Source organism: Salvelinus alpinus, chromosome 5 (assembly GCF_045679555.1).
Source record: "Salvelinus alpinus chromosome 5, SLU_Salpinus.1, whole genome shotgun sequence".
Lineage (NCBI taxonomy): Eukaryota > Metazoa > Chordata > Actinopteri > Salmoniformes > Salmonidae > Salvelinus > Salvelinus alpinus.
Genome location: NC_092090.1, coordinates 38,717,094 through 38,741,050, shown reverse-complemented (window position 1 = coordinate 38,741,050; position 23,957 = coordinate 38,717,094). Strand labels below are relative to the sequence as shown.

The following is a 23,957-nucleotide window of genomic DNA, read 5'->3' as shown; positions in this document are numbered from 1 at the left end:
CCTCCTTGAATGCGGTCATCTGCTTCAGTATCCTGTTCACGAACCTCCACTGCATGACAAGACTGAAAGAAAATGTTTATTTTGAAATGGAAGCATTCAAAAGCCCTAATAATTTATAATTTATCTAATGATGCAGACATTATGTGGTGGGTAGTGGTTTCATTGTCCATTTGCAAACCCTTCTAAGGCCAAATATGTTACTTGTGGGTCACCTACAGGTAACCAGCTGAACAGCACTACATGGCAGTGTGTATGAGGCATGTTTCCTCTTTCTACCAGCAGAGGGCTCTGGTGCTTACTGGATGTATTCCTTCTTGTTGTCATCGGTGACTACTATTTCAGATCCTCCTGGCTTCAGCTCATGCTGGTGGGTCTAAATAGGAGGAAATGTGATGTCAGCATGACTGATACCAGAGTTCCACTTAGCATCGATTTTAACCACTTCACTCAATAGGCACAAGATAGAACAGAAAATACTTGTGCCAAACAACAAATAGGAAGCAGGTCCCACCTGTCCAAAGAGCTCTTCGTCTATGGTGAATCTCAGATCGAGGTCTATCGGGTCATTCTCCAATATCCACTTCAGGGAGTTGAAGTACTCACTGTCCTGAAATAACACACAAACACCATTACCCCTTATGGTGAAACACTGCTGTTTTAGATGTCTCATTTATCTTGTCTCTATCTGATTAGGTGATGGGAAGATGTGAGAGTAATCTAGATAGTATTAGGTACCTACCACAGACTCCATGTCCTGTAGAGTAATGTGCTTCTGCAACATCATCTTGTAGAAAGGCCTGATGAAGAAGGCTAGAAAAAAATAACATGTCAGGATCTGTTCAACACACCTAATCCTTGTGGCCCTAGCATAGAGCTGTCCTCAGCTCTTAGTTTCTCTACACACACACTCGTGTCACACTACTATTAGACGAATTAATGAACTTTTAACAGACACAAAGTTCATGAGTGAAATCACCAGCAGTGAGACTCACCGTCCAGCAGCTTTCCATGGTAGACAGCCATGCCTGCCACACGGCCAATGAACTTAAAGTAGGACAGGTGGTCCTCATTGCAGAGGCCTGAGTTGGGGTTGATCTGCAGAGTGTAGTTGTCCCTGCCCCAGAACATGCAGAGGAGAAACTTAACACAGCTCTAAAGTCATCCAAATCCTTCTCTGATCCATTCCAGAACATATCCTCATTAAAATGATTCATAATGCTGTCAGAGATGTTATTCACTAACAGCCCCATTAAGGGCCTGTTCCATTTTTCCTTGCCTTAAAATGGAATTCTAACACATTCAAAAAGAGACTCACGTGGCAGAATACTCAAACAGCCCATAATAGGGGTTGAACATCTCCTTGGAGATTAGGAAGAACCACTCCCTGGCCACGCCCCCATAATCCAAGCCCTTCTCTCCCTCAAACTCCACCCACAGCCGCGCCTTCAGGAAGTCGGCCCTCTTGATTGACAGGATTCGTCTGTAGGAGTCCTCTAGCACGGTGTTCCGCCTGAGCTTCATCTCAAAGCGGTTGGGGATGTCAGCCTGGAATTGGAGATAGAGCATGCTGAGTGAGTGGACATCAGGTCAGGGGATGTAGCTGGACTAAATGTCATAGAAGATATTGTGAGGATGATTGAGAGAAAGACAAGATAGGCTTTTACAGTGTGAATATGCTGTATATCTGACCTATTTGTGAGGTTTAGCTGTAATAACATTAAGAGCATAGGGCCTTCAGTAATTACAATGATTACCTGTCTTGGGAAAAACAATACTTACCGGTTTCTTCAGCTTCTTCCGGAAGTATTCATACTTCTGTTTATAGTCTCTGGAGTAAGGCACAGCCTAGAATAGACAAGGATGGGAGATCCAATGACCGGAAATCAATTATGAACACATGATGAATTATTCGGTTTTATGGCCAACCTGGAGAACCTGACTCCAAAAAGAGAATGGGCCATATTGCATTCCTAAAATTACTCTACCGGAAACTAATAAATAAAAATCTCTAGCTATAGCTTTTTAAATATATCATCTGTACTTACTGGTCCAGTTATGGCTGAATTCTGCAATCTGGGGTCATCCCATTGTGTGTTCTTCGTGTCTGAAAATACATCAGATTTATTCAGCATTGGTAGTAGGCGTATGCATTTTTCACTCATTTTGACAAATTGTAGTACATGTCATACATACTGTGATCTATGTAGAATATCCTCCCATCACTGTGGACCCTCTCCTCCCAGCCAGGCTAAGATAAGGGTAGCACAAACATTACTCACATAATTTTGTCCCTTAAAATCAACCATTCACTCAGCAACTTTCGACTTTAAGAGGCTCATGACACTGGGCTGCTAATTGCCTTCTTAGAGTGCTATTGGATATGATATCATTGTAAAGCTTACCGGCATTGGCCCGAGGTCAGTTGGGTCTAGCGAAGGTCTCCTCCTCATGTGCACAGGAATCTTCAACCTGGGGTCTTCCTGTTCACAGCCAGATAAACAGGAAATAAGTCACACAAACAGGAAGGAGCAGTGAGAATGTCAGTATTGTCCAGTGGATAACTGGTCATTCTGGCCACGATGATGCGTGACTAGACCCTGTAGGTAGGGCCTGGGGGTATTTCTTGATCAAGTGACCTGATCAAGAAAAACAACATATATAGTACCAGTCAAAAGTTTAAACACCTACTCATTCAAAGGGTTTTTCTTTATTTGTACTATTTTCTACATTGTAGAATAATAGTGAATACATCACAACTATGAAATAACACATATGGAATCATGTAGTAACGAAAAAAGTTTGAAACAAATCATTTAAAAAATAAATATATTTGAGATTCTTCAAAGTAGCCACCCTTTGCCTTGATGACAGATTTGCACACTCTTGGCATTCTCTCAACCAGCTCCATGATGTAGTCACCTGGAATGCATTTCAATTAACAGGTGTGCCTTGGTAAAAGTTAATTTATGGAACTTTTTAACCAGGTAGGTAAGTTGAAAACAAGTTCTAATTTACAATTGCGACCTGGCCAAGATAAAGCAAAGCAGTTCGACACATACAACAAAACAGAGTTACACATGGAGTAAAACATACAGTCAATAATACAGTAGAAAAATAAGTCTATATACAATGTGAGCAAATGAGGTGAGATAAGGGAGGTAAATGCAAAAAAAAGGCCATGGTGGCGAAGTAAATACAATATAGCAAGTAAAACACTGGAATGGTAGATTTGCAGTGGAAAAATTTGCAAAGTAGAAATAGAAATAATGGGGTGCAAAGGAGAAAAATAAATAAATACAGTAGGGGAAGAGGTAGTTGTTTGGGGTAAATTATAGATGGGCTATGTACAGGTGCAGTAATCTGTGAGCTGCTCTGACAGCTGGTGCTTAAAGCTAGTGAGGGAGATAAGTGTTTCCAGCTTCAGAGATTTTTGTAGGTCGTTCCAGTCACTGGCAGCAGAGAACTGGAAGGAGAGGCGGCCAAAGGAGGAATTGGCTTTGGGGGTGACCAGAGAGATATACCTGCTGGAGCGCGTGCTATGGTGACCAGCGAGCTGAGATAAGGGGGGACTTTACCTAGCAGGGTCTTGTAGATGACCTGGAGCCAGTGGGTTTGGCGACGAGTATGAAGCGAGAGCCAGCCAACGAGAGCGTACAGATCGCAGTGGTGGGTAGTATATGGGGCTTTGGTGACAAAACGGATGGCACTGTGATAGACTGCATCCAATTTAATGAGTAGGGTATTGGAGGCTATTTTGTAAATGACATCGCTGAAGTCGAGGATCGGTAGGATGGTCAGTTTTACGAGGGTATGTTTGGCAGCATGAGTGAAGGATGCTTTGTTGCGAAATAGGAAGCCAATTCTAGATTTAACTTTGGATTGGAGATGTTTGATGTGAGTCTGGAAGGAGAGTTTACAGTCTAACCAGACACCTAGGTATTTGTAGTTGTCCACATTAGAGGTCGACCGATTATGATTTTTCAACCCCAATACCGATTATTGGAGGACCAAAAAAAGCAGATACCGATTAATCGGCCGATTTTGAAAATGTATTTGTAATAATGACAATTACAACAATACTGAATGAATACTGATTTTAACTTAATATAATACATCAATAAAATCAATTTAGCCCCAAATAAATAATGAAACATGTTCAATTTGGTTTAAATAATGCAAAAACAAAGTGTTGGAGAAGAAAGTGAAAGTGCAATATGTGCCATGTAAGAAAGCTAACGTTTAAGTTCCTTGCTCAGAACATGAGAACATATGAAAGCGGGTGGTTCCTTTCAACATGAGTCTTCAATATTCCCAGGTAAGAAGTTTTAGGTTGTAGTTATTATAGGAATTATAGGACTATTTCTCTGTATACGATTTGTATTTCATATACCTTTGACTATTAGATGTTCTTATAGGCACTTTAGTATTGCCAGTGTAACAGTATAAGCTTCCATCCCTCTCCTCGCCGCTACCTGGGCTCGAACCAGGAACACATCGACAACAGCCACCCACGAAGCAGCGTTACCCATGCAGAGCAAGGGGAACAACTACTCCAAGTCTCAGAGCGAGTGACGTTTGAAAAGTTATTAGCGCGCACCCCGCTAACTAGCTAGCCATTTCACATCGGTTACACCAGCCTAATCTCGGGAGTTGATAGGCTTGAAGTCATAAACAGCGCAATGCTTGAAGCACAGTGACGAGCTGCTGGCAAAACGCACGAAAGTGCTGTTTGAATGAATGCTTACGAGCCTGCTGGTGCCTACCATCGCTCAGTCAGACTGCTCTATCAAATCATAGACTTAATTATAACATAATAACACACAGAAATATGAGCCTTAGGTCATTAATATGGTCGAATCCAGAAACTATCATCTCGAAAACAAAACGTTTATTCTTTCAGTGAAATACGGAAACGTTCCGTATTTTATCTAACGGGTGGCATCCATAAGTCTAAATATTCCTGTTACATTGCACAACCTTCAATGTTATGTCATAATTACATAAAATTCTGGCAAATTAGTTCGCAATGAGCCAGGCAGCCCAAACTGTTGCATAAACTCTGACTCGGCGTGCAATGAATGCAAGAGAAGTGACCCAATTTCACCTGGTTAATATTGCCTGCTAACTTGGATTTCTTTTTGCTAAATATGCAGGTTTAAAAATATATACTTCTGTGTATTGATTTTAAGAAAGGCATTGATGTTTATGGTTAGGTACACGTTGGAGCAACGACAGTCCTTTTATCATCGATTATATGCAACGCAGGACACGCTAGATAACCTAGTAATATCATCAACCATGTGTAGTTATAACTAGTGATTATGATTGATTGATTGATTGTTTGTTATAAGATAAGTTTAATGCTAGATAGCAACTTACCTTGGCTTCTTACTGCATTCACGTAACAGGCGGGCTCCTCGTGAGGCAGGTGGTTAGAGCGTTGGACTAGTTAACCGTAGGGTTGCAAGATTGAATCACTGAGCTGACAAGGTAAAAATCTGTCGTTCTGCCCCTGAACAAGGCAGTTAACCCACGTCAGTGAAAATAAGAATGTGTTCTTAACTGACTTGCCTAGTTAAATAAAGGTGTAAAAAATAAATTAAAAATATATATAAAAATATTATAATAAAAAATATCGGCAATATTGGCGTCCAAAATTACCGATTTCTGATTGTTATGAAAACTTGAAATCGGCCCTAATTAATCGGCCATTCCGATAGAATATGTGGACTAGAGGTCGACCGATTTAAGTCATAACCGTCCAGAGTAGTGATGCTGGACGGGCGGGCAGGTGCAGGCAGCGATCGGTTGAAGAGCATGCATTTAGTTTTACTTATATTTAAGAGCACGGAAGGAGAGTTGTATGGCATTGAAGCTCGTCTGGAGGGTTGTTAACACAGTGTCCAAAGAAGGGCCAGAAGTATACAGAATGGTGTCGTCTGCGTAGAAGTGGATCAGAGACTCACCAGCAGCAAGAGCGACATCATTGATGTATACAGAGAAGAGAGTCGGCCCAAGAATTGAACCCTGTGGCACCCCCATAGAGACTGCCAGAGGCCCGGACAACAGGCCCTCCGATTTGACACACTGAACTCTATCTGAGAAGTAGTTGGTGAACCAGGCGAGGCAGTCATTTGAGAAGCCAAGGCTATCGAGTCTGCCGATGAGGATGTGGTGATTGACAGAGTCGAAAGCCTTGGCCAGGTCGATGAATACGGCTGCACAGTATTGTTTCTTATTGATGGCGGTTAAGATATCGTTTAGGACCTTGAGCATGGCTGAGGTGCAACAATGATCAGCTCTGAAACCAGATTGCATAGCGGAGAAGGTGCGGTGGGATTCGAAATGGTCGGTAATCTGTTTGTTGACTTGGCTTTTGAAGACCTTAGAAAGGCAGGGTAGGATAGATATAGGTCTGTAGCAGTTTGGGTCAGGTAGGGGTGGTTACAGAAGATAGCCCTATTTGGTAAAATTCCAAGCCCATATTATGGCAAGAACAGCTCAAATAAACAAAGAGAAACGACACGCCATCATTACTTTAAGACATGAAGGTCAGTCAATCCAGAAAATGTCAATAACTTTGAAAGCTAATTCAAGTGCAATCGCAAAAACAATCAAGCGCTATGATAAAACTGGCTCTCATGAGGACCGCCACAGGAAAGGAAGAACCAGAGGTACCTCTGCTGCAGAAAAGGTCATTAGAGAAAACACACTCAAATTGCAGCCAAAATAAATGCTTCACAGAGTCCAAGTAACAGACACATCCTCAACATCAACTGTTCAGAGGAGACTGCATGAATCAGACCTTCATGGTGAGATTGCTGCAAAGAAACCAATACACAAGGACACCAATAAGAAGAAGAGACTTGCTTGGGCCAAGAAAAACGAGCAATGGGCATTAGACCGGTGGAAATCTGTCCTTTAGTCTGATGAGTCCAAATTTGAACTTTTTGGTTCCAACCTCCGTGTCTTTGTGATACGAATGAATCTCCGCATGTGTGGTTCCCACCGTGAAGCATGGAGGAGGTGTGATGGTGTGGGGGTGCTTTGCTGGTGACACTGTCAGTGATCTATTTAGAATTCAAGGCTACCACAGCATTCTGCAGCAATTCGCCATCCCATCTGGTTTGCGCTTAGTGGGATTATCATTTGTTTTTCAACAGGACAATGACCCAAAACACACCTTCAGACTGTGTAAGGGGTATTTAACCAAGAAGGAGAGTGATGAAGTGCTGCATCAGATGACCTGGAATCCACAATCACCCGACCTCAACCCAATTGAGATGGTTTGGGATGAGTTGGACCGCAGAGTCAAGGAAAAGTAGTCAACAAGTGCTCAGCATATGCACTAACTCATTCAAGACTGTTGGAAAAGCATTCCTCATGAAGCTGGTTGAGAGAATGCTAAGAGTGTGCCTCATCAAGGCAAAGGGTGGCTACTTTGAAGAATCTCTAATATAAAATATATACTGATTGGTTTAACACTTTTTTGGTTACTACATGATTCCATATGTGATATTTCATAGTTTTGACATCTTCATTATTATTCTACAATGTAGAAAATAGTACAAATAAAGAAAAACCCTTTAATGAGTAGGTGTGTCCAAACTTTTGACTGATACTGCATGTCCTTTTAAGAGTGGTGGTATGCAGGTGCTTGCTCTCTCACCCAGGAAGTGGTCTTAGTGTTGTGGTCGATGAAGAAGGGTTTTCCGTTGGGGGCATTGCGGACCTCCCAGCCCGCCGGCATGAAGCCACACTCCCTCTGTGAGCTGGGGGAGTGCTGGGGGGAGCCCTCAGGAGAGAGCATGGGGGGCTGGTACACAGTGGCGTTCTGGGACAGAACAGCTTGGGCTGCTGCGTCTGAGGTTATCTGGACCATGGAAGGAGAGATAAAGATTAACACTATTGATATACTCAATAGGAGGGTGAACTGGATTCTACATCAACATTATCTACAGTGCTTTCGGAGAGTTTTCAGACCCCTTGACTTTTTTCACATTTTGTTACGTTACAGCCGTATTCTAAAATGGATTAAATACAAAATTATCCTCACAATACCCCATAATGACGAAGTGAAAACAGAAATACCTTTTTTACATAAGTATTTAGACCCTTTGCTATGAGACTCGAAATTGAGCTCAGGTGCATCCCGTTTCCATTGATCATCCTTGACTCCAAGTTTCTACAACTTGGAGTCCACCTGTGGTAAATTCAATTGATTGGACATGATTTGGAAAGGCACACACCTGTCTATATAAAAGGCTCCACAGTTGACAGTGCATGTCAAAGCAAAAACCAAGCCACGAGGTCGAAGGAATTGTCCGTAGAGCACAGACAGAGGATTGTACTGAGGCACAGATTTGGGGAAGGATACCAAAACAGTCAGAGGAGAAGGGCCTTGATGGTCACTGACAGAGCTCTAGAGTTCCTCTGTGGAGATGGGAGAAACTTCCAGACGGAAAACCCTCTCTCCACCAATCAGGCCTTTCTTGTAGAGTGGCCAGACAGAAGCCACTCCTCAGTAAAAGGCACATGACAGCCCGCTTGGAGTTTGCCAAAAGGCACCAAAAGACTCTCAGACCATGAGAAACAAGATTCTCTGGTCTGATGAAACCAAGATTGAATTATTTGGCCTGAATGCCAAGCGTCTGGAGGAAACCTGGCACCATCCTTACGGTGAAGCATGGTGGTGGCAGCATCATGCTGTGGGGATGTGTTTCAGCGGCAAGAACTGGGAGACCAGTCAGGATCGAGGCAAAGATGAACGGCGCAAAGCTCAGAGAGATCCTTGACGAAAACCTGCTCCAGAGCGCTCAGGACCTCAGACTGGAACAACGACCCTAAGAACACAGGCAAGACAACACAGGGCTTCAGGACAAGTCTCTGATGTCCTTGAGTGGAACAGCCAGAGCCTGGACTTGAACCCGATCGAACATATCTGGAGAATACAAAATGGCGCCGGAGGAGATGGCCGCCGTTTTACGGTCTCCTAACCAATTGTGCTATTATGTGTTTTTTCCCCCGCGATATTTGTTAATTATTTCGTACATAATGTTTCTGCAACCGTATCTTACGGAAGAAAAGAGCTTCTGGATATCAGGACAACGATCACTCACCTCGGATTAGACGAAAATTTCTTCAACAACAACAACAACAAGCAGGACTCACACAATATTCTCCAAACACCCAACAGGGCAGACATCCCAATTATTCTCAAAAGGAAGCGACGCAGAGGACGAAGAGCCGGATGCCTCGTCCGGACCTGCAGAAGGCAACTAGGAAAGCTGCCGTTACCGTCAATATTACTCGCCAACGTGCAATCATTGGACAATAAACTAGACGAGGTATGATTACGAATATCCAACGGGACATCAAAAACTGTAACATCCTATGCTTCATGGAATCGTGGCTGAATGACGACATGGATATTCAGCTAGCGGGATACACGCTGCACTGGCAGGATAGAACAGCACACTCCGGTAAGACGAGGGGGGGGCGGTCTGTGCATATTTGTAAACAACAGCTGGTGCACGAAATCTAAGGAAGTCTCTAGATTCTGCTCGCCTGAAGTAGAGTATATTGTGATAAATTGCAGGCCACACTACTTGCATAGAGAGTTCTCAGCTATACTTTTCATGGCTGTTTATTTACCACCACAGACAAATGCTGACACTAAGACCGCACTCAGTCAGCTGTATATGGAAATAAGCAAACAGGAAACCACTCACCCAGAGGCGGCGCTCCTAGTGGCCGGAGACTTTAATGCAGGGAAACTTAAATCAGTTCTACCAAATCTCTATCAACATGTTAAATGTGCAACCAGAGGGAAAAAAATTATTGATCACCTGTACTCCACACACAGAGACACATACAAAGCTCTCCCTCGCCCTCCATTTAGTAAATCTGACCACAACTCTATCCTCCTGATTCCTGCTTACAAGCAAAAATTAAAGCAGGAAGCACCAGTGACTCAGTCTATAAAAAAATGGTCAGATGAAGCAGATGCTAAACTACAGGACTGCTTTGCTATCACAGACTGGAACATGTTCCGGGATTCTTCCGATGACATTGAGGAATACACCACATCAGTCACTGACTTTATCAATAAGTGCATTGAGGACGTCGTCCCCACAGTGACTGTACGTACATACCCCAATCAGAAGCCATGGATTACAGGCAACATTCGCACTGAGCTAAAGGGTAGAGCTGCCGCTTTCAAGGTGCGGGACTCTAACCCGGAAGCTTACAAGAAATCCCACTATGCCCTGCGACGAACCATCAATCAGGCAAAGCATCAATCAGGCAAAGCATCAATACAGGGCTAAGATTGAATCATACTACACCGGCTCCGATGCTCGTCGGATGTGGCAGGGCTTGCAAACTATTACAGACTACAAAGGGAAGCACAGCCGCAAGCTGCCCAGTGACACGAGCCTACCAGACAAGCTAAATCACTTCTATGCTCGCTTCGAGGCAAGCAACACTGAGGCATACTTGAGAGCATCAGCTGTTCTGGACAACTGTGATCACGCTCTCCGTAGCCAACGTGAGTAAGACCTTTAAACAGGTCAACATACACAAGGCTGCGGGGCCAGATGGATTACCAGGACGTGTGCTCAGGGCATGTGCTGACCAAGTGGCAGGTGTCTTCACTGACATTTTCAACATGTCCCTGTCTATAATACCAACATGCTTCAAACAGACCACCATAGTCCCTGTACCCAAGAACACAAAGGCAACCTGCCTAAATGACTACAGACCCGTAGCACTCACGTCCGTAGCCATGAAGTGCTTTGAAAGGCTGGTAATGGCTCACATCAACCCCATTATCCCAGAAACCCTAGACCCACTCCAATTTGCATACCGCCCAAACAGATCCACAGATGATGCAATCTCTATTGCACTCTACACTGCCCTTTCCCACCTGGACAAAAGGAACACCTATGTGAGAATGCTGTTCATTGACTACAGCTCAGCGTTCAACACCATAGTACCCACAAAGCTCATCACCAAGCTAAGGAACCTGGGACTAAACACCTCCCTCTGCAACTGGATCCTGGACTTCCTGACAGGCCGCCCCGAGGTGGTGAGCGTAGGTTGCAACACATCTGCCACGCTGATCCTCAACACTGGAGCTCCCCAGGGGTGCGTGCTCAGTCCCCTCCTGTACTCCCTGTTCACCCACGACTGCATGGCCAGGCACGACTCCAACACCATCATTAAGTTTGCTGACGACACAACAGAGGTAGGCCTGATCACCGACAACGACGAGACAGCCTATAGGGAGGAGGTCAGAGACCTGGCTGGGTGGTGCCAGAATAACAACCTATTCCTCAACGTAACCAAGACTAAGGAGATGATTGTGGACTACAGGAAAAGGAGCACCGAGCACGTCCCCATTCTCATCGACGGGGCTGTAGTAGAGCCAGTTGAGATCTTCAAATTCCTCGGTGTCCACATTAACAACAAACTAGATTGGTCCAAACACACCAAGACAGTCGTGAAGAGGGCACGACAAAGCCTATTCCCCCTCTGGAAACTAAAAAGATTTGGCATGGGTCCTGAGATCCTCAAAAGGTTCTACAGCTGCAACATCGAGAGCATCCTGACCGGTTGCATCACTGCCTGGTACGGCAATTGCTCGGGCTCCGACCGCAAGGCACTTCAGAGGGTAGTGTATACGGCCCAGTACATCTCTGGTGCAAAGCTGCCTGCCATCCAGGACCTCTACACCAGGCGATGTCAGAGGAAGGCCCTAACAATTGTCAAAGACCTCAGCCACCCCAGTCATAGACTGTTCTCTCTACTACCGCATGGCAAGCGGTACCGGAGTGCCAAGTCTAGGACAAAAAGGCTTCTCAACAGTTTTTACCCCCAAGCCATAAAACTCCTGAACAGGTAACCAAATGGTTACCCGGAATATTTGCATTGTGTGCCCCCCCAACCCCTCTTTTACGCTGCTGCTACTCTCTGTTTATCTTATATGCATAGTCACTTTAACTATACATTCATGTACATACTACCTAAATTGGCCCGACCAACCAGTGCTCCTGCACATTGGCTAACCGGGCTATCTGCATTGTGTTCCACCACCTGCCAACCCCTCTTTTTACACTTCTGCTACTCTCTGTTCATCATATATGCATAGTCACTTTAACAAAACCTACATGTACATACTACCTCAATAAGCCTGACTAACAGGTGTCTGTATATAGCCTTGCTACTCTTTTTGCAAATGTCTTTTTACTGTTGTTTTATTTATTTCTTTACTTACTTACCTACACACACACACACACACAGACACACACACCTTTTTCCCGCACCATTGGTTAGAGCCTGTAAGTAAGCATTTCACTGTAAGGTAACCTGTTGTAATCGGCGCACGTGACAAAAAAAACTTTGATTTGGATTTGATTTGAAAAACCTGAAAATAGCTGTGCAGCGACACTCCCCATCCAACCTGACAGAGCTTGAGAGCATCTGCAGAGAAGAAGGGGAGAAACTCCCCAAATACAGGTGTGCCAAGCTTGTTGTGTCATACCCAAGAGTACTCAATGCTGTAATCACTGCCAAAGGTGCTTCAACAAAGTACTGAGTAATGTAAATGTGTAAATGTAATTATTATTATTATTTTTTTGTTTGTTGATAAATTAGCAAAAGTTTCTAGAAACCTGTTTTTGCTTTGTCATTATGGGGTATTGTGTGTCAATTGATGAGGGAAAAAAACGATTTAATCATTTTTAGAATAAGGCTGTAACGTAACAAAATGTGGAAAAAGTCAAGGGGTCTGAATACTTTCCAATGGCACTGTATCTACACAAGTTAAGTGGGTCCTGATTGGCTTTTCACATGACTTTGAATGCTTCTTTAGTGCACTGTGGTTTGAGAGAGAGTGAGAGCAAAAGAAGGAGGAATGCAGCCTACCTGGATGACTGGCCGTGTCCAAGTGGTTATCCTGCTGTTGTGATTAACGTAGTAGGGTCTGCTCTTACTATCCTGCTTCTCCTCCCAGCCTGGAGGCAGCCCCGCTGAGGTTGCTAACAACTATTGAACAACATAAAGAGAGAGAGGCATCAAACAATCCATACAACAATACCTCAAGTGAATAGAACAATAACTTCCTCTGAATCACTGAGCTACATGCGCAAACCTGCTGACTGCATTCTCACTGTCCTTACATCATCTGGGAAAACTATGGAAGCCACACTTACATGCTGAAGCTGAGCTCAGATGACCCTATCCCACAAATACTGCTGTAATACAGGAGTGCTGTGCTTCCCTGTGCGTGCGTGCGTGCGTAGGGGATTCAGGGAACGTAACACACACCACAGGATGAACAGGGTGCTCCTCAACTGTCAGTGTCTGGGCACTGCCTCTGCGACTGGAGTGACTTGAATGACTGGAAGGGCCCTGCAGCTGAAGAGAGCAAGACGACAGAAACCACAGTCATTACCCATACACGTGTTAATAGGCACATATTCTCCAGCTCTAGACAGGCACTAATACCCATCTAATACTAAAATATTACAGTCCCTCAAGGATTCCGCAATTGCATTAAATATCTTTAATATTATGCAAGGGCTTGCAATTTCAACCAATCAGCAGTGCCCATTTACTGCATAATATGGTTCAATCAAGCCACACAGATAAAAACTTTGCATATTGCCATGTAAAATGTTAGAATTGATTAGGCAAAATCTATCATTTTTTAATATCACAAATAATCCCAGCGAAATACTGGAGGGACTGATTACAGCTGTGTTGTTATAACACAGTGTGTTTTCAGTCCCTTCTTGGAACTGTGGAAGGACCCTGTTCAGGAAGCATATCCCCAGTCTGGCTTTGGGTGTCGGCCGATTGGTAACGGGTGCCCGGTCAGCACTGGCCAGTAAATTATTCACCTGGAGGGAGGTACGTCGGTTGCCGGATGTGGCACCCGAGGCCTGGAGGCGACTGAGCTCATCACAGAAGGAGTGAAACTCCAGGGGGGAGTGGGGTGGAGGGGGGGAGCGCTGGCTGTTGTACAAGGTGGACTCATCCTCTGTTATGATTTCCCAACTCTGGAGCAGAGGAAACAAGACACATGAAGAGTTTACCATCTGTTCTGAAGGATGTCTTGATAGTGTTAAGTCATTGTCTTCTCATCTGGTTGTGAGCTAAGAAAACAGTTCTGGCCTGCTTGTTCTGCCACGGAGTGACGTTATTACATAAAACTGACATGTGATATGATTTCAGTAGGGCAATCTTTTTTTGGGGGGGGACTTCATGGAACACCCTGATCGTGAACTTGATCTTGTTAAGGGCCACTCTGGACTATCCTGACATTTAGTCATTTGCTCAGTTAGCAGCCTCTAAAGAGAGGGGCTAGGACCAGAAAACATGGTCGTAAGATATGGTCCTTATAGGTTTGGGCCTATATATCTTAGATAGGTCGTGTAGTTGGACCACACACCACGTACGGTTGTTTCATAATCGTACCAGAGACCGCAAAAGGATATAACAGAATCTCGTCTCCATTTCAATATCAAACTCAAGAGAATAACTGTAATTACATTTGAATTTAAAGTGACATTTAACTTTAAATGTGATTTTTCAATACATTAATTTAAATTCGACTTGAAAATAACCTCCGTTGACTCTTGTTGTCTGTCGTTGGAGTCCTCTTGGTCGGAGATCTGCCTGCGGGCGGTGAAGGCGTGCTGTGCCTCCATGTGGATGTTTTGCCTCTGCTCTGCCTCTACCTGGCTGTCTCTACATAGGGAAACACACACACTCAACTTTTCATCTCTTGACCAACCAGGTGTTACTGTATTCCAACCAGGTGTTCCAATACTACCAATGCGTTAAAATAGCGCTAGATTAAGTTCAAGCTGTCAGAATAAAGACATGACAGGAGAACCCCAGACTTACTGTACTATGGGCCTGTGCCACTGTGTGGTCCTGGTTTCATGGTTGACATAGTAGGTCCTGCCCAGGTTGTCCTGCCTCTCCTCCCAGCCAGGGGGCATTGCAGGCAACAGGTGGTTGTGCCTGGGACCGGACATGTCCTGGCCCTCTAAAAACTCCCAGCTAGGCTGCACAACAAAAACAACTGTTACACAACATGGCACATGCAGATGTCAACATTGCCCAAATCCTCTACATGTTTGTTCAAGTCAAACAATGTCTTGGCCATTACTCAGAAAATTCAGTGGCAAGCATAGGGACTCATACTTTACTGAAGTTTGGCTTCAAATCATTCTAAGGAAGATGTCAGCATATTCATCAAAGGCCCTGGACCCATGGTGAGACAAATATAGATTGGCCTTTTGGACATGGTGTTCCTAGCCACTGCTTACATTAAGCATGTTCAAGAATGATGACTGGCTGGTTTTATCAATAACTACATCAGGATGGAGATGGCAGGCAATCAGCCATCTTGGCTTGACACTGGTAAAACGAGCCTGGTGTCTTTTCTCCTGGCTCTGAGCACCAATATGCTGTTACATGTATATACTGAAGCACGCCGGCTGAGCAACAGCCAAGGCACGTAGATTAGACACTGTATAATCAAAGGAGGAGGGGGGTGACGGCATTGGAATATTCAATATCAGGGGGTCAGGGGGCAAAGAGGGCAGGAGGCAGGTTGGGTGGGTGGGTGGGTGGCGGTCTTACATCCATGTCTTCAGTCTGTTCTGCAGCATCCTCTGAGTTGTTTTTGGGTAGGTAGGTCATCTTCAGACGGAGATGACCTTTGACCCTGGATTTGTGACTGCATCAAAACAAAAAGTAAACACTTAACAAACAATATACATGGAAAACAGTGCACTTTCTAAATCACAGTAATGTGAGCCTCTTAGGTGTATCAAATATCAGATACACAATAAATGTAATTCCAACAATCTATTCTTGTGACTGACTCAAATATGAAATTGAGCTGTCTCCATGGTAAAATCAATATGTACTTTATGTAGCTATTTGAGCTTAATTTATACACCTCGGGAAAGAAAGGCAAACTCACTGGAATGGAACTCAAGATATAATTCAAATTAATTTATGCAATGCCAAGAGACTGAATGTGATAAAAATGTAAAGGAAAATGTCACAAAGTAAATCCATGTTAAACCAGGAAGGATAAGTGGCTTGAATAATCATGAAATAATGCCAACCTTCTCGGGTGAAGTAGAAAATCCTTGAATGTGTATGGCCTTTCAATGTTAGGATTTTCTGTCTGAAATAAAAATAAATAAAAAGTATTTAAACAGTTGAAATGCTCTATAAAGATATTTGCTGTATAACATCTATGCATGCAGTAACTGTATATCAACAGTAAACAAGTCCTGTATAGACAGTAGACAGATGTAAGGTAGGTCTGCTGTAAATGCTATGAAAAGGAAGGCAAAAGTAACAAACATGGAGGACTGTAATTCCCTAACTATGGACAACGTTGTGGAAAGGACTCTGACATGAGGGTGTTTATGTTTACATGAGTGCGCCTATGACAGTTCATTGGTGAAGATAAGTAACTATGTAAAGTGTACAGATCTCCAACAAACTATATCTAAAGGAGAACATGGAACACCAAACAGCAGAGACTATCCTACTCCTTTAGACATGGGATTGGAAACATGTTGATTTAGGAGAATTGGTTTCCACATACATTATGCAAGCGCTAAATAAACAATTTCCTTGCACTTGGCTCACCGGTATCTGGTGTAATGGTACATCCACCTGCCCCAGAAAGTCATCACGTGTCTGTGGAAGGATATAAGAGATTGTAATGGGGAGTCATGTACAGTAGTCATTCATGAGAGTCCATCAAAAAAGGGAGTGGTTACAATGTATCAGGCATGTTTGCGGACTCGCACGCACACACACAAATAAAGGTTAAATTAAAAAAATTAAGATAAAGGGCTTCATTGCCAAAATCACAAAGTATCCCTTTAATGCTGTGTATTCATATTCACACAATTTTACATACCGCAGGCTGTCCCAACACATAATTACATGAAATTGCATTCTAATAGTGTAAAAGGTTATTGTAAGAGGCTGACACTAAAATGTTGTATTTTACACCCATTTGAAGAGAAAAAAGGTTATTAATTTGTATGATAAGATTGCAAATTTTCTCAGGGAACCCCCATTTCAATTTCAGGGGATCCCACCCCAAGGTTTGAAACCCCTGTATTAGACATGTGGATTGAATAATTCAGGGGTTATCAGCCCACAGTATAGCTAGAGCATTAGACGTCTTTTTTTTTTTTTTTTTTTTTTTTTTTTTTTTTATCCCCTTTTCTCCCCAATTTTTCGTGGTATCCAATCGCTAGTAATTACTATCTTGTCTCATCGCTACAACTCCCGTACGGGCTCGGGAGAGACGAAGGTCGAAAGTCATGCGTCCTCCGAAGCACAACCCAACCTAGCCGCACTGCTTCTTAACACAGCGCGCCTCCAACCCGGAAGCCAGCCGCACCAATGTGTCGGAGGAAACACCGTGCACCCGCCCCCTCGGTTAGCGCGCACTGCGCCCGGCCCGCCACAGGAGTCGCTGGAGCGCGATGAGACAAGGATATCCCTACCGGCCAAACCCTCCCTAACCCGGACGACGCTAAGCCAATTGTGCGTCGCCCCACGGACCTCCCGGTCGCGGCCGGCTGCGACAGAGCCTGGGCGCGAACCCAGACTCTGGTGGCGCAGCATAGCACTGCGATGCAGTGCTCTAGACCACTGCGCCACCCGGGAGGCCCTCATTAGACGTCTTAATATGTAGTTGTGGAGCAGTGTCCTTTCTAGAAAAGGTGATTCTGACTGAGTGACGTCTCTAGAGACAGGCTCCAATGTGACCACTGCTATAACGCAGTTACTGTAACATGTTCCTATGCAACATACATCACCCACCTCCCAACATCAACAACAACTGAAAACACAGTGTTGTGCGGGTCGGCTTCATGACCAAATAAACACCCTCGGCACATCAAACTGCCCAGCAGTGGTATGGAGACGGTTCAATTGAACGGATATAAACTGTTCCCCTTCTCCTCTCATTCCTTCCCCATGCCTTTCCTTGGCAGTGAAGCCAAGATTAGCAGGCTTTGGAGAGTCCAGGTTGAGGGACACAATGTACAGCCTGTGAATTTGCTATTCTGATCTCTGTGACATTCTCTCAGGTAGAGGTCGACCGATTATGATTTTTCAACGCCGATACCGATTATTGGAGGACCCAAAAAATCTGATACCGATTAAATCGGCCGATTTAACAAAAGATTTGTAATAATGACAATTACAACAATACTGAATGAACACTTATTTTAACTTAATATAATACATAAATAAAATCAATTTAGCCTCAAATAAAATGAAACATGTTCAATTTGGTTTAAATAATGCAAAAACAAAGTGTTGGAGAAGAAAGTAAAAGTGCAATATGTGCCATGTAAAAAAGCTAACGTTTAAGTTCCTTGCTCAGAACATGAGAACATGAAAGCTGGTGGTTCCTTTTAACAGGAGCCTTCAATATTCCCAGGTAAGAAGTTTTAGGTTGTAGTTATTATAGGAATTATAGCACTATTTCTCTCTCTACCATTTGTATTTCATATTGACTATTGGATGTTCTTATAGGCGCTATAGTATTGCCAGTGTAACAGTATAGCTTCCGTCCCTCTCCTCGCCCCTACCTGGGCTCGAACCAGGGGAACAACTACTCCAAGTCTCAGAGCGAGTGATGTTTGAAACGCTATTAGCGCGCACCCCGCTAACTAGCTAGCCATTTCACATCGGTTACACCAGCCTAATCTCGGGAGTTGATAGGCTTGAAGTCATAAACAGCTCAATGCTTGAAGCACAGCGACGAGCTGCTGGCAAAACTCACGAAAGTGCTGTTTGAATGAATGCTTACGAGCCTGCTGGTGCCTACCATCGCTCAGTCAGACTGCTCTATCAAATCATAGACTTAATTATAACATAATAACACACAGAAATACGAGCCTTATGTCATTAATATGGTCGAATCCAGAAACTATCATCTCGAAAACAAAACGTTTATTCTTTCAGTGAAATACGGAACCGTTCCGTATTTTATCTAACGGGTGGCATCCATAAGTCTAAATATTCCTGTTACATTGCACAACCTTCAATGTTATGTCATAATTACATAAAATTCTGGCAAATTAGTTCGCAATGAGCCAGGCAGCCCAAACTGTTGCATAAACTCTGACTCTGCGTGCAATGAACGCAAGAGAATTGACCCAATTTCACCTGGTTAATATTGCCTGCTAACTTGGATTTCTTTTAGCTAAATATGCAGGTTTAAAAATATATACTTCTGTGTATTGATTTTAAGAAAGGCATTGATGTTTATGGTTAGGTACACGTTGGAGCAACGACAGTCCTTTTTCGCGAATGCGCATTGCATCGATTATATGCAACGCAGGACACGCTAGATAACCTAGTAATATCATCAACCATGTGTAGTTATAACTAGTGATTATGATTGATTGATTGTTTTTTATAAGATAAGTTTAATGCTAGATAGCAACTTACCTTGGCTTCTTACTGCATTCGCTTAACAGGCGGTCTCCTCGTGAGGCAGGTGGTTAGAGCGTTGGACTAGTTAACCGTAAGGTTGCAAGATTGAATCCCTGAGCTGACAAGGTAAAAATCTGTCGTTCTGCCCCTGAACAATGCAGTTAACCCACCGTTCCTAGGCCGTCATTGAAAATAAGAATGTGTTCTTAACTGACTTGCCTAGCTAAATAAAGGTGTAAAAAAAATCGGCAAAATCGGTGTCCAAAATTACCGATTTCCGATTGTTATGAAAACTTGAAATCGGCACTAATTAAATCGGCCATTCCGATTAATCGGTCGACCTCTACTCTCAGGAACATCACAGAGGGGACTCATTAAGGGATTAATCACATGCTTACTAACATCACTCAAAGAACTGTCAAACCAGCCATATCAAAATGACCAAGAGTGGAGTGTGTGATTGATCAAGTCAGAAGTGTATGGGAGCAAGAATGGTTTCTGGTGAAAATAAACTTAATTTCCATGTAAATCTATCAACCCAATCCCAAAAAGGTTTTAACTGCACTACAGACCAAAAGTATGTGGACATCTGCTCGTGTAACATCTCATTCCAAAATTATGGGCATTAATTGCGTAAAATGGTGCCGGAGAAGAAGGCAGACGTTTTACGTGTCCCCAACCGATTGTTTTTTTTTGTTCATTTATTTGTGTTGTTTGTAACTTATTTTGTACATAATGTTGCTGCTATCGTCTCTTATGACCGAAAATAACTTCTGAACATCAGGACTGCGATTACTCACCACAGACTGGCAGAATCCTTTTTTCCCCTTTAACAAGTCTCACGAGTCCGACGGGGACTATATACTGCTCTCTCGGGAACAGGCCCAGATCCCCGTGATTTGTGTGAAGATGAGGCAGAGAAAAAGGGGCCAGAGGGCGGGCTGCCTTCTGAGAATTCGTAGGCGATCGAATAAACCCCCACTTCCTTCCATTCTGCTAACAAACGTGCAATCTTTGGAGAATAAAATCGATGACTTTAATGCAGGGAAACTTGAATCAGTTTTACCAAATTTCTTTCAGCATGTTAAATGTGCAACCAGAGAAAAAAAACAACAACTCTGGACCACCTTTAATCCACACACAGAGACGCATACAAAGCTCTTACTCGCCATCCATTTGGCAAATCTGACCATAATTCTATCCTCCTGATTCCTGCTTACAGGCAAAAATTAAAGCAGGAAGCACCAGTGACTAGATCAATAAAAAAGTGGTCAGATGAAGCAGATGCTAAGCTACAGGACTGTTTTGCTAGCACAGACTGGAATATGTTCCGGGATTCCTCCAATGGCATTGAGGAGTACACAACATCAGTCATTGGCTTCATCAGTAAGTGCATCGATGACGTAGTCCCCACAGTGACCGTACGTACATACTAGAGGTCGAACCGATTATGATTTCTCAACGCCGATACCGATTATTGGAGGACCAAAAAAAAGCCGATACCGATTAATCGAACGATTTTTAAAATGTATTTGTAATAATGACAATTACAACAATACTGAATGAACACTGATTTTAACTTAATATAATACATAAATAAAATCAATTTAGCCTCAAATAATTAAGGAAACATGTTCAATTTGGTTTAAATAATGCAAAAACAAAGTGTTGGAAAAGAAAGTAAAAGTGCAATATGTGCCATGTAAAAAAAGCTAACGTTTAAGTTCCTTGCTCAGAACATGAGAACATATGAAAGCTGGTGGTTCCTTTTAACATGAGTCTTCAATATTCCCAGGTAAGAAGTTTTAGGTTGTAGTTATTATAGGAATTATAGCACTATTTCTTTCTATACGATTTGTATTTCATATACCTTTGACTATTGGATGTTCTTATAGGCACTTTAGTATTGCCAGTGTAACAGTATAAGCTTCCGTCCCTCTCCTCGCCACTACCTGGGCTCGAACCAGGAACACATCGACAACAGCCACCCTCGAAGCAGCGTTACCCGTGCAGAGCAAGGGGAACAACTACTCCAAGTCTCAGAGCGAGTGATGTTTGAAACGCTATTAGCGCGCACCCCGCTAACTAGCTAGCCATTTCACATCGGTTACACCAGCCTAATCTCGGGAGTTGATAGGCTTTAAGTCATAAACAGCGCAATAGCTGCTGGCAAACGCACGAAAGTGCTGTTTGAATGAATGCTTACGAGCCTGCTGCTGCCTACCATCGCTCAGTCAGACTGCTCTATCAAATCATAGACTTAATTATAACATAATAACACACAGAAATACGAGCCTTTGGTCATTAAAATGGTCGAATCCGGAAATTATAATTTCGAAAACAACATTATTCTTTCAGTGAAATACGGAACAGTTCCGTATTTTATCTAACAGGTGGCATCCATAAGTCTAAATATTGCTGTTACATTGTACAACCTTCAATGTTATGTCATAATTATGTACAATTCTGTCAAATTAATTACGGCCTTTGTTAGGAATAAATGGACTTCACACAGTTCGCAATGAGCCAGGCGGCCCAAACTGCTGCATATACCCTGACTGCTTGCACGGAACGCAAGAGAAGTGACACAATTTCCCTAATTATAAGAAATTAAAGTTAGCAGGCAATATTAACTAAATATGCAGATTTAAAAAATATATACTTGTGTATTGATTTTAAAGAAAGGCATTGATGTTTATGGTTAGGTACATTGGTGCAACGACAGTGCTTTTTTCCGCAAATGCGCTTGTTAAATCATCACCGTTTGTCGAAGTAGGCGCATCGATTATATGCAACGCAGGACACGCTAGATAAACTAGTAATATCATCAACCATGTGTAGTTAACTAGTGATTATGTTAAGATTGATTGTTTTTTATAAGATAAGTTTAATGCTACCTAGCAACTTACCTTGGCTTCTTGCTGCCCTCGCGTAACAGGTAGTCAGCCTGCCACGCAGGCTCCTCGTGGAGTGCAATATAAGGCAGGTGGTTAGAGCGTTGGACTAGTAACCGGAAGATTTCAAAAATGAATCCCAGAGCTGACAAGGTAAAAATCTGTCGTTCTGCCCCTGAACAAGGCAGTTAACCCACCGTTCCTAGGCCGTCATTGAAAATAAGAATGTGTTCTTAACCGACTTGCCTAGTTGAATAAAAGGTGTAAAAAATATATATATATACAGTGGGGAGAACAAGTATTTGATACACTGCCGATTTTGCAGGTTTTCCTACTTACAAAGCATGTAGAGGTCTGTAATTTTTTATCATAGGTACACTTCAACTGTGAGAGACGGAATCTAAAAATCCAAAAATCCAGAAAATCACATTGTATGATTTTTAAGTAATTCCTTTGCATTTTATTGTATGACATAAGTATTTGATACATCAGAAAAGCAGAACTTAATATTTGGTACAGAAACCTTTGTTTGCAATTACAGAGATCATACATTTCCTGTAGTTCTTGACCAGGTTTGCACACACTGCAGCAGGGATTTTGGCCCACTCCTCCATACAGACCTTCTCCAGATCCTTCAGGTTTCGGGGCTGTCGCTGGGCAATACGGAATTTCAGCTCCCTCCAAAGATTTTCTATTGGGTTCAGGTCTGGAGACTGGTTAGACCACTCCAGGACCTTGAGATGCTTCTTACGGAGCCACTCCTTAGTTGCCCTGGCTGTGTGTTTCGGGTCGTTGTCATGCTGGAAGACCCAGCCACGACCCATCTTCAATGCTCTTACTGAGGGAAGGAGGTTGTTGGCCAAGATCTCGCGATACATGGCCCCATCCATCCTCCCCTCAATACGGTGCAGTCGTCCTGTCCCCTTTGCAGAAAAGCAGCCCCAAAGAATGTTGTTTCCACCTCCATGCTTCACGGTTGGGATGGGTTCTTGGGGTTGTACTCATCCTTCTTCTTCCTCCAAACACAGCGAGTGGAGTTTAGACCAAAAAGTTATATTTTTGTCTCATCAGACCACATGACCTTCTCCCATTCCTCCTCTGGATCATCCAGATGGTCATTGGCAAACTTCAGACGGGCCTGGACATGCGCTGGCTTGAGCAGGGGGACCTTGCGTGCGCTGCAGGATTTTAATCCATGACGGCGTAGTGTGTTACTAATGGTTTTCTTTGAGACTGTGGTCCCAGCTCTCTTCAGGTCATTGACCAGGTCCTGCCGTGTAGTTCTGGGCTGATCCCTCACCTTCCTCATGATCATTGATGCCCCACGAGGTGATATCTTGCATGGAGCCCCAGTCCGAGGGTGATTGACCGTCATCTTGAACTTCTTCCATTTTCTAATAATTGCGCCAACAGTTGTTGCCTTCTCACCAAGCTGCTTGCCTATTGTCCTGTAGCCCATCCCAGCCTTGTGCAGGTCTACAATTTTATCCCTGATGTCCTTACACAGCTCTCTGGTCTTGGCCATTGTGGAGAGGTTGGAGTCTGTTTGATTGAGCG

At 43.3% G+C, this 23,957-nt stretch overlaps 1 protein-coding gene across 3 annotated transcripts in view; it reads right to left on the bottom strand.

Annotated features, from left to right (window-relative positions):
* Positions 1–23,957, bottom strand: part of LOC139576143 (E3 ubiquitin-protein ligase NEDD4-like) — a 61,077-nt gene that overhangs the window by 3,415 nt on the left and 33,705 nt on the right. For 2 of the 3 annotated variants that reach the window (XM_071401876.1, XM_071401874.1), the window contains 19 exons: positions 16,687–16,737; positions 16,152–16,213; positions 15,658–15,754; positions 14,914–15,077; positions 14,631–14,754; positions 13,905–14,063; positions 13,330–13,419; positions 12,928–13,047; positions 7,670–7,873; positions 2,403–2,480; positions 2,194–2,248; positions 2,046–2,104; positions 1,780–1,845; positions 1,316–1,545; positions 993–1,114; positions 740–810; positions 512–607; positions 300–373; positions 2–62 (listed from right to left, as the gene is read on the bottom strand). In XM_071401876.1, the coding sequence (XP_071257977.1) occupies positions 2–62; positions 300–373; positions 512–607; positions 740–810; positions 993–1,114; positions 1,316–1,545; positions 1,780–1,845; positions 2,046–2,104; positions 2,194–2,248; positions 2,403–2,480; positions 7,670–7,873; positions 12,928–13,047; positions 13,330–13,419; positions 13,905–14,063; positions 14,631–14,754; positions 14,914–15,077; positions 15,658–15,754; positions 16,152–16,213; positions 16,687–16,737 (1,983 nt within the window). Of the gene's footprint in view, position 1; positions 63–299; positions 374–511; positions 608–739; positions 811–992; positions 1,115–1,315; positions 1,546–1,779; positions 1,846–2,045; positions 2,105–2,193; positions 2,249–2,402; positions 2,481–7,669; positions 7,874–12,927; positions 13,048–13,329; positions 13,420–13,904; positions 14,064–14,630; positions 14,755–14,913; positions 15,078–15,657; positions 15,755–16,151; positions 16,214–16,686; positions 16,738–20,306; positions 20,326–23,957 lie in introns of those variants that run through there. The other variant, XM_071401875.1, reaches the window with a different exon arrangement.